Below are 20,000 nucleotides of genomic sequence, written 5' to 3'. Positions count from 1 at the left end.
GATCTCTGTAATTGCAAACAATGGTTTCTGCACCAAATATTAAGTTCTGTTTTTCTGATGCATCAAATACTTATTTCATGCAATAAAATGCAAATTAATTATTTAAAAATCATACAATGTGATTTTCAGGATTTTTGTTTTTGATTCCGTCTTTCACAGTTGAAGTGTACCAATGATAAAAATTACAGACCTCTACTTGCTTTGAAAGTGGGAAAATCTGCAAAATCAGCAGTGTATCAAATACTTGTTCTCCTCACTGTATGTATATATATATGTGTGTGTGTGTGTGTGTGTGTGTGTGTGTGTGTGTGTGTGTGTGTGTGTGTGTGTGTGTGTGTGTGTGTGTGTGTGTGTGTGTGTGTGTGTGTGTGTGTGTGTGTGTGTGTGTATATATATATATATAGTCATGCGCCGCATAATGACGTTTCGGGTAACGACGGATCGTTGGTGGTCCCATAATCGCATTTACGACGGTGATCGCATATACGACGGATCTGCCAGCTCCATTATAATGGAGCTGAAAAATTCCTATCACCGAGTGATGTAGCTGACGTAGCGCTGCCAGTCATATAAAATAGCACATACAATTATGTACAGTACATAATACTTCATAATGATAATAAATGACTGTGTGGTCCCGTTATAATGCGATCGTTGAGGTCCATAAAATGTCATCGCAAAAAAAGCTAAATGGGGATTCAAGGAAATCGGCTTTCAAACTGAACCAATGTTTGCACATTTACCTTCTAGCAAGTAAATTACCTTTGAATTGAAGAATTCCACGAATAAATCGTTGCTGTTACAGTCAAAATTAAAACACAAATTTATTTTAGTGAAGCTTTTTATGTTGTTAAAACAATCGCACTGTTCCGAAAATATATATCACAATTGACAGGTGCTCGTTTCTTCATTTATAAATTATAACATCGATGCAATGATTGCGTATTTATAAAATCCAAACACTATTTATTCACCTTTCTATAATCGATGCGAGAGGAGATTGTAAGCTGCCGCTAACAACACACATGGTCGTCATGAACAACAAAAGGTAAAACTAACGTGTCTTCCGTCTCTCTTGGATGTGTGTTGCAATTGCCGACAGTATTCAGTACAGTAACATGCTGTACAGGTTTGTAGCCGATAAGCAATAGGCTATACCATATAGCCTAGGTGTCTAGGTTTGTGTTAGTACGATGTTCGAAAACGAAAACGAATATATATATATATATATATATATATATATATATATATATATATATATATACATACATACATATGATGTTCGCACAACGACGACGTCGGTTAATGACGCATTTCTCAGAACGTAACCCCGTCGTTAAGTGGTGCATGACTGTATGTGTGTCTGTGTATATACATATATATATATATATATATATATATATATATATATATATATATATATATATATATATATACGTACAAGGTGTCCCAAAAGTCACCTAGGGATTTAGAAATTAAATAACATTTGTTTTTTAATAATTTGTATTTCTTTTCTTTTCAGAATTTAGATTAACATTTGGAAATTACCCATGGAAAAATTCACAACTGAACAAAGAAACAAAAATCGTGGAATCTTATTTTAAATTTCATCGATTAATTATTCTCACCCAAAGAGCATGGACACCGAATAATTTTGCGAAATTCAGAAATTTCTTGGCCATCACGTTCTCCTGATTTGACGCCTCCCGATTATTTTCTTTGGGGTTACCTAAAGGAGCGTGTATACATCAATAAGCCCCATACAATTCAGCAGCTCAAGGACAACATCTGTGCAGAAATTTGAGGGCTGCAGCCAGAGTTATTGTCTGCTGTTATGGAAATGGAAAATGCTGTCGAAGGAGCCAGTTTATGAGAAGCTGAAAATGGAGGACATCGAAGCTGCATCATTTTTCATAAACAAAGCAAATTTATCTCCATTTTGTAAATTTTCCTTTGGGAGAAAAATAATCATAAATTATTTAAAAAACAGAAATGTTATTTAATTTCTAAATCCCAAGGTGACTTTTGGGACATATATATATATATATATATATATATATATATATATATATATATATATATATATATATATATATATATATATATATATATATATATATATATATGCTATAAAGCAACTTCCAGCTTAGTCAGTCTGAAAAAGCCACAGAACTTTTCCCAAAAGCAGTGCTACACAGTGAGCCATATTATCAGTCACCTTACTCTAGTTTTATAAGCATTTTTTTGGCATTGTCAGTTGGGAAGAGGATGAAGATGAAAAGAAGAAGAAGAATCCAGTGAGTTTTCAACACTACAATGATATCACCACATTCCTTCATAGTTCATCTGCAGGTGAGGCAATTTCTAATTGCTTTCATGATGACCAATCAGTGTACGAAGGAGCACATTTCATTTTAGATAAGAGAATGGATTCCATTACGTGTTTACATTTTGCACCTGCTTTTTTCCTCGATTTTCTCAAATAGTCTGATGGTACGGTGCAGAGGTAGTGCACTTTCCCTGGAGAGATAAATCTCTTTTGGCCCATTTACTTTTTTATAAAACACGCATCTATGCATCCAACATTAATGTTTTGCAAAATTGTATTTGGCTGTGAAGAAAATTGTATTTGGCTAAAAATAAAAAATAAATCATAAAATCAGATTTTTCAAAACAGTTTACACCCTGACAAATAAAATAAAAATAATATTTAAATATTTTTTGGGTCAATAACACAGGTCTGCATCATTTCAGAGGTCTAGGTTTTCTCAACGGTTCATATATGCTTTTTGCATGCTGAATTTAGAAATGTATCTCATTTCGCTCAATCAGGTCAAGTTTTTATGCTATCTCAATTTTAAGGAAACAAATAATCCAAATTTTTGTTTTTTAAATTATCATTTTTTATTATTCAAAATCAGACTTACATTGACAGAAAATGTACAAACTATATATAAAATGACGCACAAGTACCGTTAATGTTAAATTCAACATTAAAAAGACGAAAGAAAACCGACTGCTGGAGCGACTGAAGTTGGGTGTTGCCAGAAACAACGATTTATCTATTTTTCTGAAATTGAAATGAAAGTAATTGAGAAGGCACTTTCTTCCACATTAAGTGTACTTGTGTGTCATTATATGTATAGTTTGTACATTTTCTGTCAATGTAAGTCTGATTTTGAATTCAAAAAAATGCTAATTAAAAAAAAAAAATTTTGATTTTTTTTTCCTTAAAATTGAGAAAAACTTGACCTGATTGAGCGAAATTAGATACATTTCTGAATTCAGCATGCAAAAAACATATAACATCCGTTGAGAAAACCTAGACCTCTGAAAAAAAATATTTTAAATGCAGCCCAGTGTTATAATTTATTGAGATGACCTGTTTGGTATTCCGATCTAATCATGAAGCAACGATGCTGGGGTCCCAGATTGAAATCCCATTTTCCGATGCCAATTTGTCCACTGTTTGATTTGTCGTCAGCCACGACCATCGGTTTCAATCGAAGAGCCAATGGAAGCGGACTAAGCATCTGATAAAAACCGAGTAGTCGTTTCTAGCTGTGCTGCGATGTGATTGAATGTCTCAAATGTTCATCACACCTCTCGATTCAGGCTTCACCCCTCCTAAACTGTCTCTTTCGCCTCTCTCTTTATTGCCAATATTTCATCCAATTGTTTTCCTTCGTGGATATTGTTTTCTGATCCACACATGTCGTAACTGAAGGGAGTAAATGAAACGGTCTGAACAACATGGCAGCGGTCAGTTATTTTTGGTAATCTTATACAACTGACAATAGCATGTGAAAGTCTGGGCCAGAATTAACAAACCATTCTTCAAAAACTCAGGTTGTTGTTACAGCATAATTGCTTCAAGCAGGAAATCCTTTGTTATGTATTCCGATTCCTCTAAACATATAAACCAATAAAAGCCAGCATGTAGCAAAACAAATAAACAAACAAAAACTCCAAGCATGCAAACCTGCAGTGCATTTAGGTGAAGTGCTTCAAGGGGTCGTAGATATTCTTGAGGATTCGTGGGCATGGCCTGAAACCCTTGCCAGCCGAAAAGCTCTGGTATCACAGCACCAAGATTACTGTACGGGATGGGTAATCCCAACAGCAATGTCAAACTAGGAACCAGGTCAACCTGATATAATCTCCGAGGCTCCTGCAGGATGAGATACAGCATAGCTTACATGCTTTATGTCTCCCAACTCAAGGCGTTTCATATTCGTTTCTTATACAGTCACCAGAAAGATACAAAATTGTTTTATACATAATGCATAAATGTAGTGGAACAGTGTGATAGCAGAGATGGAGTTTAATCATGGACAAAGTTGATCAGACAATATACAGGTTATGGACAAAAAATGGAAACACCCGAGTAAATGAGGGACACCAAGTATCTTGAAAGCAATGGCTTCCACAAATAACATTCCAGCATGCTTTTCGGGTCATGTGTAAAAATTCTGCACAGGCTGGTTGCCTATAATTATGGCTAGCATGGCTCCTCCATTTTGTTGATCCACCTTTCCATTCCCACTTTGATCATGAAGGTATTCACCATACACCTTCATGATCTTTTCTTCAACCTTTTCCTTCACTCTACCCCTCTCTTACCAAACCTTTAAAAAACCCCAAAAAACTCCTTCCTATTATACTAACCAATTGCCTATATACACCTCCACAATCTTGTTCAAGCTACGCTCCACCTGGCCAGTTAATCGGGTTGTATTGTTTTCTTTTTTAGCGTCTCAACTTCCTCTTTCTCCCATGTTGAATACTCTGTTCTATTATAATTCACTCCTCTTGTTTCTCTTCAAAAGTTTGCATTCAAATCGCTTTCAAACATCCCGTCTCCAAAAATTCAAACTCGAGCATCTCTTCCATTCTCCATTCTCTTATCTCACCATTATTCCACCCCTCCCAGAATGTTTTTAAATGCATCTCTGTCTTGAAAATCTCAAGAACCCCAATTTTGCAATGGCTGTTCGTATTCCATCAATCTTTCTTTCTGTCCATCTTCAGCGTCAAAAATTTCCCTGTCTGTTCCCCCCTTTACTTCTACTTGCCTGTATCCTACCTACCCTATCCCTTACCAGCATAGCACTACATTTCCCCTCCCTCTATTCCCTCCTACCCCCATTCTATCACTACCTTCCCCCTACCCCTCCCCTTCAAAATCTCCCTCCCCCGCCTCCCTCCCAAGCTTCTTCCTTTCCAAACCTCCTTTCTCTTGCCAATTCACCCCACTTCCTCAAATATACCTTCTCCTAACTCCTCCCCGATTATACCCCCCCCTCTCTTTACCCTTCCCCTCTTGCCCCTCATCCTGCCACCCCTACACTATACTAACAGCTCCTCCTCTGGTGTTCCGAACTGTGTGGTTTTCAACCATCTGTGGGCTCAATTCGAACCAAACAGATTTCTCATTCCCTCAAATCAGTACACTCCTCAACATCTCCCTCGTGCTCTTTCTTTCCTCTCATCACCCCTCCGTCTCTTACTACCCCCTCAAATCTTGTTCTTCCCCCACCCGCTCCCATATTCTCCATACCACCACCTAGTCTTATCCTTGCACTCTCCCCACCCTCTCCCTCCTCCCCCATGGCCATGCCTTCTCTAGTCATCTCTCCTCTCTCTCAAAGCTTCCCTCTCACCCCTCCTTCTACCTCTCAAATCAGGCACCCTTTCCCTCCTCAAAGCAAGCTTAGCTCTCTTTCCCCCTCCAAGCTCCTCCCTTACCTTTCTCCAGAGCTCACCCACCCCCCTTACCTTTCTCCCTCAAATCTCCCCCCTCACCCTTTTCCCTCAAATTTGTCCCCATTCACATCCACCAAGCTGCCTCCTTCCCCCACCATCTCTATTCCATCTCATTCCTCCACCTCCTCCAATTTTCTACTTCCCTCTGCCCCTCTCATATTACTCCACACTGTCCCTCATCTCATCACCACCTAGCCTTTTGTCCTCCTTCCCCTCATCCTGCCTTCTCCCCTAACTCTTCTGAAATCTCCTTCACAATGTCAACAGCTTAACCTCCCTCCCCATCTCCTCTCTTGTCTTACCCTCCCCTAACCCTCAAATACCTAATGCCTCCTCCCTTACCTCTTCCTTAACGGTGTGGACATCAAACATCTGGGGCCTTCACTCTAACTTGACAGATCTCTAAATACAGGTTTCCAATGACAAACCAAATATAATCTGCTTATCAGAAACTTTCCTCCTTCAAGACATCTCTCACTCCTTAGTAACTCTCCCTGGGTAGCCCCTCCTCCGGAATGATAGACCCGAGCCTCGTCCCGGTGGTGGAATTGCTCTCTTTATGAAAAACTCTATTCCTCACTCTCCATGCACTGCCCTCAGTCCACCACACCCCCATGAATACCTCTGGCTGTGACTTCCTCTCCGCTCCCATCTGATGTTTGTCTGTGTGTTGTACCATCCTCCCAACAGTGAAGACTCCATCTACATCTTTCTCAGATGACATCGACCAACTTTTAATCACTCATCCCAACTCTCTCACTTCCTCATATGTGGTAACTTCAATTGTCACCATGCCAATTGGCTGGGTGTTGGTACCTCTCCCACCAACCATGGCACTTCTGCAAAGGATTTCTGTGACTCCAAGGGACTGATTCAATCTCTGAATTTTCCCACCCAGATTTCTCCAAATGGAAAATCTTCCCTTCTGGACTTTGTGATGACCAACTTCCCTGCCAATGCATCTTGCTCATCCTCTGCCCCAATTGACTCATCTGATCATATACTTGTGAGGGTCAACAATTCTCTGGCCATTCTCAGAGAAAAGCCTCAGTGATGATGAATCTGGCAGTTCACTCGAGCAAACTGGCAGGACGTATAAGCAACCATCACACTTCAGGACTGATCAACTATTTCTACCACCCCTGATATTAATTCAGCCAGGGAAGTCTTCCACAAAAACAAACTCTCTTATACACAGATTCATCCCATCTAGTCTTTAGTTATCTTAAACATCCTCCTGATTTTGGTTCTCTGAATCCTGTGGTGAGGTTATTGCTTTAAAACAACTTGTATTCTCTTCCTGGAAGGCAAATCCAACTGAAGACAACCTCAGATCATTCCACAAAACCCAAAGCAAGTGTTTGTCTACTCTCAGGAGAGCCAGAAAACAACATCTGTCCAATCTCAAAAATGATCTTTCAAACTTTTCTCCCTCTAAAACCTTGTAATGCTTTGTTCAGTCTGTCTCTGGTGTATGCTCCCCTTCCATCCCTTCCCTCACTTCAAATGGCACTACAGTCGACTCCACTCACGAGAAGGCCGAATGCCTCAATTCTGTGTTTGCTTCAAAATCTCGTCTCTCTCCCCACCCCCTCCCCCCCTCTCCCCCCAATCCGTCTCGTCTCGGCTCGTCTCGTCTCGTCTCGTCTCGTCTCGTCTCGTCTCGTCTCTCTCTGTACCCACCCTTCCCAGTCATACCCAAATGCTCCTGAATTATGTCTTTTGCACCGCAGAAGGTGGAAAAGTTTCTGGCAACTCTCAACTGACTGCAACTGGATCGGACAGCATCAGCTCATGTGTCCTAAAAATCTGCTCCACTGGTCTTGCACATTCTTTCTGCTCTTTTCACCCTATCATTTACCCTCAGTCTTCTTCTATCTGCTTGTAAATCAGCCAACATCACAGCATTACATAAAAGGTGCAAGAACGGATTCCTTTAACTTCAGACCAATTAGCTTGCTTCCAATCATCAGCAAAGTCATGTAATCCATCATTGAACTTGACATAAAATCATTCCTTTTCTCCAACAGCCTCATCTCAAATCATCAATTCGAATTCAGACCTGATCACTCTACCTTGGACATGCTGCTTCTATCTCCCAGCAATCTGAGGCCCTCAATATCAGACATGAAATCAGGGCCGTCTCTCTGGACATATCTCAAGCTTTCAATACAGTCTGGCATCCTGCTTTGCTCTCAAAACTGTCTGCCTATGGAATCCAAGGATAACTCCACTCTTGGATTCCTGACTTCCACCACTCTCGTAGCCAACATGTCGCTCTCAACGGAACCCTTTCTTCTCCTCTCCCTGTCAAGGCTGGAGTACCCCAAGGCAATGTTCTCGGCCTAATCCTCTTCCTCATCTTCCTCAATGATCTCAATGACTCTCTGGAAATCTTTATCCCTTTGCTGATGACACTCCTCATCCTTCTGACAGATAGGCAGTAGCCTTTTAACTCTCCTCAGACCTTGACAAAATCAAAAACTGGTCAAACACTTGGAAGAGGTCTTTCAATCCTGAGAAATCACACACACACACACACACACACACACACACACACACACACACACACACACACACACACACACACACACACACACACACACACACACACACTCACACACACACACTCACTCACACTCACACACACACACACCCACACACACACACACACACACACACACACACACACACGGTCTCTTTCTGAAAGGACAGTTCCGCAAACCCTCCCGTCTACTTTCTCAAGTTAGCCTCCAAAGCCAGACATCGACCGGGAATCCTCTGCCATGCATAGTCCTTCATTGGCACACTAGAGCTCCTATCCACCTACAAGGCTTTCATGCGCAGCTTCATGAGTACTGCTCTCCCCTCTGAGCTGGCTTCCCTGTCTCACATCTTGCTCAGCTCAATGCTGTGGACATCGAGGCTTTCTAGATCATTGGAATCTCTCACTATTAAGCTGAGTCTGTGGGTCTCTCACTTCGCCATCGCTGACAGGTCACTGGTCTTTGTCTTCTTCCACCTCATTTATGGTCTTGCACCCTCTCCTCTGCGCTTTGTCCTCCCCCCCTCCCCCGGTCCCCCAAGTATCTGCAGGACGCACTGACCTTCAGCACCCCCCTCCAAGTGAAATTGCCTAAATCCAGAACCACTGCTCACCTCCACTCATCTATTCCTCTCTTTGCCCACCTGTGGAATTGCCCTCCACACTCTCTTTGATCTCATTCTTCCCTCCAGGTCTTCAAAACAGCTGTTCACCACCATCTCAGGTCATCCTCCATCCAAAGCCATGATCATTTCTACACCTGTTAAACCACCCCCACCCCTCCCAAAATTTTGCTTATGCATCCATCTTGTCCACCCCTTGCATTATCCCCTACCCATCATTGTTACCTGCATCCTTTGTCCGTTCAACTTCATCTACCTTCTCCCTCCGCCCTGCTATTGGCACTTCCACTTTTTCCTGCTGTTCCCTTTGTTATGTTGTAACCTGTTCTGTTCTGTATTTCAGTTCTTTCACAAGCCTAGACCATGTCTAAAATATAAAATAAAAATGAAAACTTTCGATTTGATATATTTGATACCAATTTTCCATCCAGCAAAAAAGCCCAATATATACTTATTTGAGAAACAGGCTGCAAAGTGAGTTTCTTGTTGCGTTAACAATAATGTGTGTTAAAACAAAATAATGTGTGTTTGCAGTTTAAAAAAAAAAAAAAACTTCTGCTTTGACCCCTGTGACCAAGTACCCACCACCTGGGGCATGAACCAGGGGTCGTCCAAAAAAAAATGTTTCATATTTCATGCTTCCCCCAATGTTGATTGTATATAAAAAGTTTCATTTAAAAAATGTATAAAAATGTGCTGGTAATGGCATTTTTGGTATTTGATAAAAATTTGAACTAACTCTTTGTTAGGTAATACAATTACATCGCAACAATACCTTGTGTATTTGTGTTGAATTATTTTTGGGCTTCTTCTTGGTAGAGACGGTAGATGTACCGGTCTTTGTTTCAGAAGATGAGCTCAAAGGCACTTCTGAGGTTTCTGTAGTGACGGTGGATTGAACAGGTTTTCAATTAAATCAGAAAGCGCTCCATTGTGATACTGATTCCAGCATGCGCCATGCTGTAGGTTAATGTGCAAGATACCGTATTGTAACCCATAATCAGCCTGCTGCGATCCAGGGCCAGGCAAACTGCAGCAGGATGGCCTTTTTCACCGGCAGCGAAGCTGCACAGCACACGTGCACTTGCATGACTATTTGTTGTGAATGCCTTGTGTGTGAAACGAACATGGCCAAGCCTATGAGCAGATCACTTGCAATTGTTCGTGGAGCAGAGAATGGAAAATAAATTGTAGATATAAACTTGTTTGGATGCTCTTCAACTTGCCACAATGCATCATGCTCATATTTACAGGGGCGATTTTTCTCTCCATTTTGAATTTTTCACCGCTGTATTTGATTTTCTGAGGGCTATTTTGGAGCTTTTGAGGGCCAATTCACTCGCTACCCTTGTGTATGTTGAGCCATATTAAGCCATCACATCATGTCTGTGTATGTGTAATGGGTGGCCTTGATGAACGAAAAGACAAGATAATGGAAAATTAGAAATAAAAACTAAGGGAGGTGGATCACATACGGAATCGAGGGTTTTTGAAAACAGTGGCTCCGTGCTGTACACAAAGAGTGCAGCTGACACCTCTGACTCACTCTCACCACCGTGGTCCCCCGTCTCGGTCATACCGTGGTCACCCATGAACAGGAGCAGCGTCTCAGGAGGCAGCACAGCTAGCAAGCGGCTGATCGGGAAAGAAAGAGGGTTGAGAACATGGGATGATAAAAAGTGAGAAATATGGCAAATAATGTGGAAGGAAAATAAATATGACAAAAAAGTAAAGGATGTTAAATAAAAGAAAAGGGGGAGGGTGGAGGACACCTTTCCCTCTAATCTCCATTCCCAATGAGCCAAAATAAAACTAGAACTGTACTCTTCATCACAACGACTACAGCTATGCTTCCACCCACATTATTACATCATTATTCATATTTGTATGGAGTTTGATTCATATCCCTGAATTCAGATTCAAAACGTTAAATAATTCTGGCTGCCAGACCATGCATCCCATCAGGTTGAAATTTAAAACATCTATTCCCCATAATCAATGTGTAGTTTCAGAGAAGAACTTGAAAATATTTGTGGACGGATGGACGGACAGACGGACGCCGCGCCATCACATAAGCTCCCCAAAACTATGTTCCAGGTGAGCTAAAAATATGGCTGACGAATCACATGAATGAGGATGTCATCAATTTTTTCCCCCATACAAATTTAGCCCAAGATGACCCTCAAAATTTTTCATATTGATTGGATAAATCATTTGATGCATGCAATTATGACGTTATAACGAATCTACCGATGACTTCATTAAAAAAAAAATCAATTATTAACAATGGGAAGTACTTGACAGGTGCCAAGTTTCAATTTTTTCCATGGAGCGGTTTCAAAGATAGAGATCCAAAGTTTTTCCTTTTTTCCAACATGGCTGCCACACGACATGACCTATGACGTCATAATTAACATTAAAACATTCTGCATGAGTAGTCACACCTATAGTGAAAATTTTGTGTCAATCGGTTAAGCAGTTGCAGAGGAAACAGAGAAAATTAGCACGGATGGACAACCCAAAAGCATAATGCTTCCAGCGACTTTGTCAGCGGAGGCATAAAAAAGTCTCAAAAACCTGTTTACTAGAGTAGCCCATGGTGGTTTTGTATGCACTTGTATGTCCAGAGCTAAACTCTTCAAAAATAATCTAATTGAAGGTCATTGAACAATTTTTGGTTGGTAACACATTTGCCACTGACGGCGAAATAGCCACGCCCCTTTTTAAGCGAAGTACTACCACCAGCCATTACTGTGTCTCCAGAACCGTTGGACCGAGAAGGTTGTGTGACCACTCAAAATGTTCGGAATGGCCACATTACGGGGGGTCAGTAATACATTTTCATGTCCAAAAGTCAATGGTTGTGAAGACATTTGCCAAAAACTGATTTCAGCATGGTACGCACTACAGTTCTGACCCTTTATTATATTACCTGTTGTAATTTTGCACATTGTCCATATTTTAGAGTTTAATTATGTGGATTTCTACACTTTTTGCCTTTACTGCAGCTACAAAACACCACATATTTTATGTTCATTCCTCTTCAAGTGCACGTCTTGGTACTCATACATGATGTTGGCCATTTGCATGGAGGGGACAGGTCATCGGACCTGCACGGTACTGGCAGTATCACAGGTGTAATTCCAACATCTGTTGCTTTATAACCATACTGGCGTGGATCTGGTTCGGTGACTGCAGGATTTGGAGCTTGTAACCACATCTTACACTGCAGATATGCTCGCTTTATGTGTTCTCGTAGCGTTGAAGAACAGCACACAAGCTGGTTGAAGTCGAGCTCTTTCTTGGAGTTGTGGTACTGCTCCCAACGATACTCATCGAATGTGGAACAGTCGGTCTTCTTTAATCCAGACACAAGGAATTTTTCAGCATTACTTATCATCTGTGGTGACAGTTCCTCTACACTAAACCCTTCCAGTAGGGAGAGATCCATGGATGCTTTAATGCCAGACAGTTTTGGACCCACCTTGCTGGTACTGTCACACCCGCTAAGTGCATGAATGGCTGGGAGACACGACACCAAATTGTTGTCCAGTTGATCAACCAACAGGTGGACTGGTACAGTTTTCTTGTTTTTCCAGTTACCAAGCTTTACAAACAGCTTTTGCAGTTGCCAGGTTTTCTTGAAGTGGAAGATGAGGTTGACAAAGACATCTGTGCCAGGTGAGTCAACCAAGACTGATTGAACCCCGTGTTTCACAACACCATCATTAATATGGAACATGATTCTGTCATCGGCTTCTTCTTGGTTGCTTGAGAGCTCTGCGATCTGCGTTTCTGTGCCAGCTAACAGTTTCCTACATTCACCCCCATATACTCCTCCAAAGATAATTTCCTTTTCTGACACAACATTCTGCAGCATCCACTTGAAGACATACTCCTGCAACCTTACTTTGTTCAACATTGAGCTCCAGAACATATCAAGATCGACAGGGAGTTTCTGATTGTCAGACCTAATGGTGATAGTGATTTCTTCAGAAGAACTTCTCTGTGCACGTTCCATTTGCTTGATTGATGATTTTTGATAAACATCAAAAATAATGTCTATTCTTGTGGACTCAGAACCTTTAGCAAGAATGCGGTTGGAAAGACTCTCAGCCAATTGCCCAAATATGTCAAGGCCCATCTTTTTCATTGGTAGTTTTCACACAAGTGCCATGAAGTCCACTATTGTCATCTGAGCATCACATTTGACATTCCTTTTCTCCTCTGGAAGTTGATTGACTAGTTCTCTCGATAAGGAGGCTTTATCAGGCTTCTTCAATCTGATGCCATCTTTACATTCAGTGGTGAGGAACTGGGATGTGCTGGTCAATTCATACTTCAGGAGCTCTAGCATGCTGTACCCTCTTTCGCTGGCATAATCAATGTACCTAATCGTTTCTGCAGCATCTTTTTTGCCATTGATTTCTTCGCTGTGGATGGTGTAGAAGCATGCTTCACGAAAACAGTCTTGCGGTTCCTAGGTATTGTGTCATGTAGGTGTTTCTCCTTATTCTGAAATCTGGTCTCAACAAACTCTTGATAACTCTTCTCACCAGTTTCCAGGCATTCAAGTAATCCGTCAACAACCTCCTGGGGTATATCAGCCCCAGTAGAGATGTTGTGAAGTCTGATCCCAATACTGAATGGATTGTTGATGCTGAATAATAGGGTCCATCTACCTGTGTTCCAAAGATTTAATTTTTACAAGCATGGCGTTGTATACACACATACAAGTACACACTTTTTCATCCATAGATATTGTGAGGTAAGGGAAGTATTGTTCATCAGTTGGCCAAATAGGGTTCTGATGCTATTACATCTGAAATGTACCTGTTAACATTTTTCCTGAAGCAGTGTTGCATATAACGCATGAAGTCCCATCAAAAACCCCTTCGGCTGCTGACCTTGAAACCACTAAAGTTTCCTGTAAAAAATTTTTTTTGCGTAATTCTTTGTAAATGACGCAGTTATTATTCAAAAACTTTGTTCAGATGATTTTAATGTGCATAATTCAACTATAATGAAATCATACCATGTTATAGTAACAGCAAGCAGGGATCCAAGGTAGAATTACTTGCCATCAGAGAACTCTTTAACACTTGAACACCGAGCACCTCCTATAACAAAGAAATAATATGGTTAATTGTAATCTTTTTAATGCAGATTATTGCCCACCGAGAATCTTCAGGAGTCAGGTAATTGAACTCTTCAGGAATCATGTAATTGAACAAAAGAAGAAGGAACAATTATGAATGATTGAAGTCCGTAACATGTTGAAATCAGTTTTTGGCAAATATCTTAAAAACCATTGACTTTTGGACATGGAAATGTATTACTGACCCCCCATAATGTGGAAATTATGAACATTTTGAGTGGTCACACAACCTTCTAGGTCCAACGGTTCTGGAGATACAGTAATGGCAGGTGGTAGAACTTTGGTAGTAGTAAACAGGGGTGTGGCCATTTCACCTATTTCGCCGTCAGTGGCAAATGTGGTACCAACCAAAAATTGTTCAATGACCTTCAATTAGATGATTTTTGAAGAGTTTAGCTCTGGACATACAAGTGCATACAAAACCACCATGAGCTACTAGAGTAGTTCCAAGAAGAACAAATGCGAACATCTGCTTCAGAACAAACCTTCGCGATTGTCTTTTTCTTTGGAGGTGTTGATAAAATGCTGTGGCTATTTAATGGGATAATTCTGCCTGTGTATACTCATTATATCACCTGGGACAGCTTGCACATGAAAACGAAGCTTAAGTTTTTAAACCACAATACATAACCGTGATGCGCACTATCCCAATTTCATATTGATTGGCACTATCTCCCCCATCTACTTTCTCAACGATCCTCTTGAAGGAGTCCTTTCATTCAAGCTTCAGGGATCTGCCATAATCTCTCCTGGGAAAGCCACATTTCCAAGCTCGCCTCCAAAGCCAGTCGTCGACTGGGCATCCTATGTCGTGCCAAGTCCTTCCTTGGCACACCTGAGCTCCTGACCACATACAAATATTTCATCCATAGCCTGATAGAGTACTGCTCTCCCCTCTGGGTTGGTGCTCTCGCCTCACATCTTTCTCGGCTTCACGCTGTGGAAACCAAGGCATTTAGAATTATTGGTATCTCCCGTGATGAAGCCGAGTCTTTGAGTTTCTCAGTCTCTCACTGCAGGCAAGTTGGTGGTCTTTCTGTCTTTTACAGTCTCCCCTCCAGCGCCCCCCCCCTATTTCCACAGGACGCTCTAGGTCCGCAAGCAACCCACTTCTGGTGAAACTACCAAAATCACGAATCACTGCTCACTTTCACTCTTTCATTCCTCTTTTTTTTCTGCCTCTGGAACAAACTCCCACACTCTTCAATCCCACTCTTCCCCCACAGTTTTGTGCTTCCCTCTCCCACTCCTCTTGTCTCCGGCTCCCTTTGTTATACGTTCTGTGTGTTAGCTCTTATACAAGCCTCGATATTGTATACAAAAAAAAAGATAAAAAAATCCCTTCAATCTGAGATGACATCTGAGGTGAATCCATCACCCATGTGAGCAGATTACAAAATCATGGGTAGTACCCCAACAGTGCCTTACCCCAATACGTCATTCATCTGGTTCAGCTTGTCAGCCATGGCAGGATGCAGGGGCCCTAAGCGATGACCAACATGATCCACCCCTAAAAAGTGTGCAATGATGATGTCCCAATCATCCCTGGCCACTGCAGTAAAGAACATGAAAAAGAAAATAATTAATTTAATATTCCTTATCAACCTCAGTTTTGTTTGAAACTTTTGCTCATCAAATTAATTTATTTAAATGATTGATAAATCCAGTCTGATATTGATGACAATGTGTTATGTAAATAAGGTATTACTCATTCACTGTTGATGTGCTTGGTTATGTTAATGAGGAATTTTCTCTGATGTCACTGATGACGTGTGAGGTTATGCAAATGAGGCTTGTGCTTAAAGTTTGAATTTTATCAACCGAAAGCCAGGAAGAGCATGCTAGCTGCTGTGAGAAGTGATATGCAGCAAAGTTATTGATTGCTAGCCCTTCATCGGAGCAAAGAAAAAAAACAAGGATTTTATTCCGATGAAAAAAAGGTCTTTGCTTGAAGCATCAGTCTCACCTCGCTTACTTCGAAAGTTAAACATACCCTTTTCAGATTTTTTGTTGATAAAATCCATTGTTTAACGTGTCCACCCATGAACAACCGGCAGCACACCTTCACACAGACCAGGATTTAAAATGCTCAGATTACCCTTCATGCAGCATAATGTCACATATTATATGAGCCTAGCTGAAAGCCTTACAGCATAAAAGCACAAGACGTACAAGTCCTTTGAAACAAGCATTATGCATGGTCTTGCCTTCATCATAAAGGTGACGAATTATGCCATCGTCAACAGTGTGAAGGTCCTTAACATTGAATGAGGGAAAGGGATGTGCTCGATGAAAACACGATGGAAACAGGTTCATCCAAGTATCATCGCCCAAGAAAACTGCTTTTCTGCCTGTAAAACAGTAGTATGCGGTCAGATCAGAAAAACAAATTAGGTAAGAAACTAGAGTTCATTGAAAACTTTTCCCCACTACCACGCAGTCTTGAGAAACTAGAACATGGGTGGGGTCTGCGAGCAGCAAATTTGATTGGTTTTGATGACGTAAAATGTCGTAATATTTTTTCCAAGTACTACTAAACGGAAGGGCTGGGAAAGTGTCAACAAAGTGATTTGTATTCTTCAGTGTTCAAGTATATAATTTAATTGAAATAAAATTAAGGTTTTAAAGTTTGTAGAAAAATAATTTCAAAAGATTGTCGCCGTTGATGCAGCGTCTTTTACATCACCTTATTTAACACATCACATTAGTTCTTCATGCATGTTGTTTGCGTCCTTTAAGATATTCTTAAAAACAGCAAGTTTCCTGTTTGGAATGACTTTCAATTTGGTTTGACTGCCAGACAGGCAGACAGACTAAAAAACAAAATAAACCAATGTCACCCGCAGGGTGACCCGTATCTTGCCAAAAGGTGACCACGTGTGACTTCTTTAAGGTCACACTGAGGTGAACAGAGCTGCTATCCACCAGGAGCGACTCCTTGAGGAATATCTGCCGACGAGAGATTCCGATGAGAATCGTTCTAGAGTAACCATGAAAAATATGCATTTGCCTCATAACGTCACCAAATGACGTCATAATGTCTCAAGCTTGACATATCTAGAAAGCACTCATCGAGGTGTTCAATTTGAGGTACTACACGATATGGTTCCTAAAACTTGAAAATTTGACCTTGGGGTCAAATATGTTTGACCTGAGGCGCTAACCATAAAGGTCAAGGCCGATCGCCATCAAAATTAATCAGTTGAGCGCCAGACCATGAACTATATTCCCATGAAGTTTGAAGACGATCCGATCAAAATTACTCAAAAAATAAGGGTTTCGTCGACTCCTCAGATTTGCGACAGTGACCTTGACCTTTGACCTTCAAAATTTTGTGCGCTGAAAGGGACCTCTATAGGCCTCTGATATGCGAAGTTACAAAAATTTCCAATGATAACTGTGCTCTGCAGAATTTTTTATACGCGATTACAGACAAACAAGAAAAAATAAAAAAATTAAAAAAAAAAACATACAAGCTGACTAACATATCTTGCAAAAACTTCGTTTTGGCAAGATAATAATGTCCGTCTTTTATACGCATGCATGTGCAGTTGGAATAAATTCATACCCAAGTATTGTAATGCTAAACTACAGGTTTGTTTTCCAATTCATGTTCAAAATATAATATTTGATTGAAATAAAGTTGTTGTTCCTCAATCAGAAACGGACGTTTGTAGACAGACAAACAAAGTGAACCAATGGCTTAACCCTGCTTCTCCTTTTGTGCACGTGCTGTGGGGTAAAAATCCTATTCTTCATCAAAGAATGGGATTTGAAGCAGGATTATGACAAATGAGAGATGAGAGTGAATTGTCAATGGATTAATTGAATAATAATATTTGGTAAGAACAAATTAAATGGAATATAATCATGTAAGTTACAGGGAAACTAAGCCCAGCCTTAATTACCACTGTAGTTGGGAACATGTAAGCTCACATTGGTATTTGGAAGAAGTTTTCCCTTTTTCATTTCCTCACTCACTCAAGAAGCCAGATGCCTGAAACTCTGACATCTTATATGTTTGACCTTAGCAAAGATGCATCCTATTCTCAGGAGAAGCCTTGAGAGTTCGAAGTGGCGGTTGCAGTACAGCTGATGCCTGACCTTTACAGTGAATTTTTTGTGAGGCTTAAATGATAATTTTTATGGTTATTTAATACAAATAGTTTGCTGTCCTGTAAATGACATTTTCACCTTTCCCTTTCATTAAAATGTAAGCAAAATGGAGATTCCTCTTCCATGGAATCAAAATTTTAGGGAGGTTTTTAAATCTGTGCCAACTAATCAACATCACATTTTCACCCCTTGGACACATCACCGATGCCCACCCCAAAGCATGCACCGTTCCCATGAAGTTGGAGAATAAGATTGTCTTCTGCGATGCGTGCAGAGGAAAAACTACTTCCAGCATCCACGAAGGTAGGCAGCCCGCCTGTGGTCAGTGCTTTCAGGCGCTGCATCGTCGTCGTCGGTGGGTCGGCGTGCGCATGGAATAGCCGTGCCCTCTGCGGTTCCTCGGCCAATGCGCGTCGTAGCACCCCCAAACGCCCTTCGTAAGGCCGTGCGGGTCGATCGACGGGAGCTTCGAAGGCAAAGTCCACGCGAAGAGCATCTACGATCACCCACACTACTTTGCGAAATCGTGGCCGTAGCCAGCAAGAACCCCTTCCGTGTTCCGAAACCTTTGTGGAGAAATCCGCACAGGTGCTATTGAGAGGAAGCTCGGTGCGGCGCAGGAGGAAACCTTCACTGAAAAGCCAGATTCCAGTGAGGTAGAGCAAGCAGAGCCAGAAGAGCAGCAGCCAGGTGCAGTTGGGACCAGAAATAACAGGCATTGTGCAGTCGTCCAGTCGGGGATTAAATCGAGGCTACACGTCATATATCTGATGCAGTTCGAGCCGTTTGCGATGTCAGGTCCACCTGCCACCTGCGAGAACATCAGAGGAAGACAGGGAAAGAAATAACTCCATTAACATTGAAATAATAGGAACGAATTTATCATGAGGACATATATTGTTACGAATCTGGAAGCCATTTGCACACAAACAGACAGCAGTCCCCAAGCTTAGTTATTTCGATAAGTACGTGTTTATAGTTAGGGCCCCAACCCCGATGTCTAACGGGAATTACATGTGTGCACTGCGAAGTTTCTTTATGGTTCGTTTTTTTTTTTTACATCAATCCCCTTCACTTGTTCGCACCACCGACCCCATGGCCCACGTGTTTTTGGCTGAAGGCGTGGGCGGAGCCTCCATCGCATCAGATCGAGGCTCCGCTCCGAGGAAGGGCATGGAGCATTTCCTCCAGCCAATGGGCGAAGGGCGAGCAGGGCCGAGGCGCTCCGGCCAATGGGAGGCCAGAATGCCAGAAACTACTACAGAGCCTCTTCGGGGGGCGGGCCTCCGAGACGACCTGACACCCCCCCTCCCCCGAGACGACCCGTCCAATCAGGAGGCTCATCACCTCAGGGCCGACTCCGCCCCAGCCAGATGAAGTGTTCGCCCCGTCCAAAGGGAAGAAAATAGAGGAGTCATCGTGGCCATTGCTCTTGGCATGCGTCATGAGCGTCGTAGTCGTCCACGATTGTGGACTGCGGTCTTTTGCGGTGGCTCCTCGTGGTGGTGGTGGTGGTGGTCGAGCAGCCAGGGTCGTGGGCTTGTGGATTTCGGGTTGTGGGTTCGAGTCCCACCGTGGTGGGTTGGAGTCAGTGTGACCGCACGAGGTGGAAAGGTACCCGGCCAGGCTCTGTTCCCCCAGCTGAACTATCCTCAGCTGGAGGACCAAATAAAGACCCGACGGGGTCCATTTCTTTTGGGGGTGTGTGTGTGTGCGTGTGTGTGTGTGTGTGTGTGTGTGTGTGTGTGTGTGTGTGTGTGTGTGTGTGTGTGTGTGTGTGTGTGTGTGTGTG

At 41.8% G+C, this 20,000-nt stretch overlaps 1 protein-coding gene across 8 annotated transcripts in view; it reads right to left on the bottom strand.

The window, feature by feature from the left end:
• PIGO (phosphatidylinositol glycan anchor biosynthesis class O) overlaps nucleotides 1–20,000 on the bottom strand; it is an 87,054-nt gene that overhangs the window by 58,809 nt on the left and 8,245 nt on the right. For 5 of the 8 annotated variants that reach the window (XM_085846237.1, XM_085846238.1, XM_085846239.1 and 2 more), the window contains exons 2-6: nucleotides 18,435–19,019; nucleotides 16,300–16,443; nucleotides 15,521–15,644; nucleotides 10,410–10,569; nucleotides 3,983–4,171 (exon numbers count right to left, since the gene is read on the bottom strand). In XM_085846237.1, the coding sequence (XP_085702363.1) occupies nucleotides 3,983–4,171; nucleotides 10,410–10,569; nucleotides 15,521–15,644; nucleotides 16,300–16,443; nucleotides 18,435–18,927 (1,110 nt within the window). In that variant the 5' untranslated portion in view covers nucleotides 18,928–19,019. Of the gene's footprint in view, nucleotides 1–3,982; nucleotides 4,172–10,409; nucleotides 10,570–15,520; nucleotides 15,645–16,085; nucleotides 16,262–16,299; nucleotides 16,444–18,420; nucleotides 19,020–20,000 lie in introns of those variants that run through there. The other 3 variants (XM_085846240.1, XM_085846241.1, XM_085846242.1) reach the window with 3 other exon arrangements.

Source organism: Eptatretus burgeri, chromosome 11, assembly GCF_056783735.1.
Source record: "Eptatretus burgeri isolate ZD-2024b chromosome 11, Ebu_testis_v1, whole genome shotgun sequence".
In the NCBI taxonomy this organism is placed as follows: Eukaryota; Metazoa; Chordata; class Myxini; order Myxiniformes; family Myxinidae; genus Eptatretus; species Eptatretus burgeri.
Note: the sequence above shows the minus strand (reverse complement) of the source record. Positions and strands in the feature narration are given on the sequence as shown.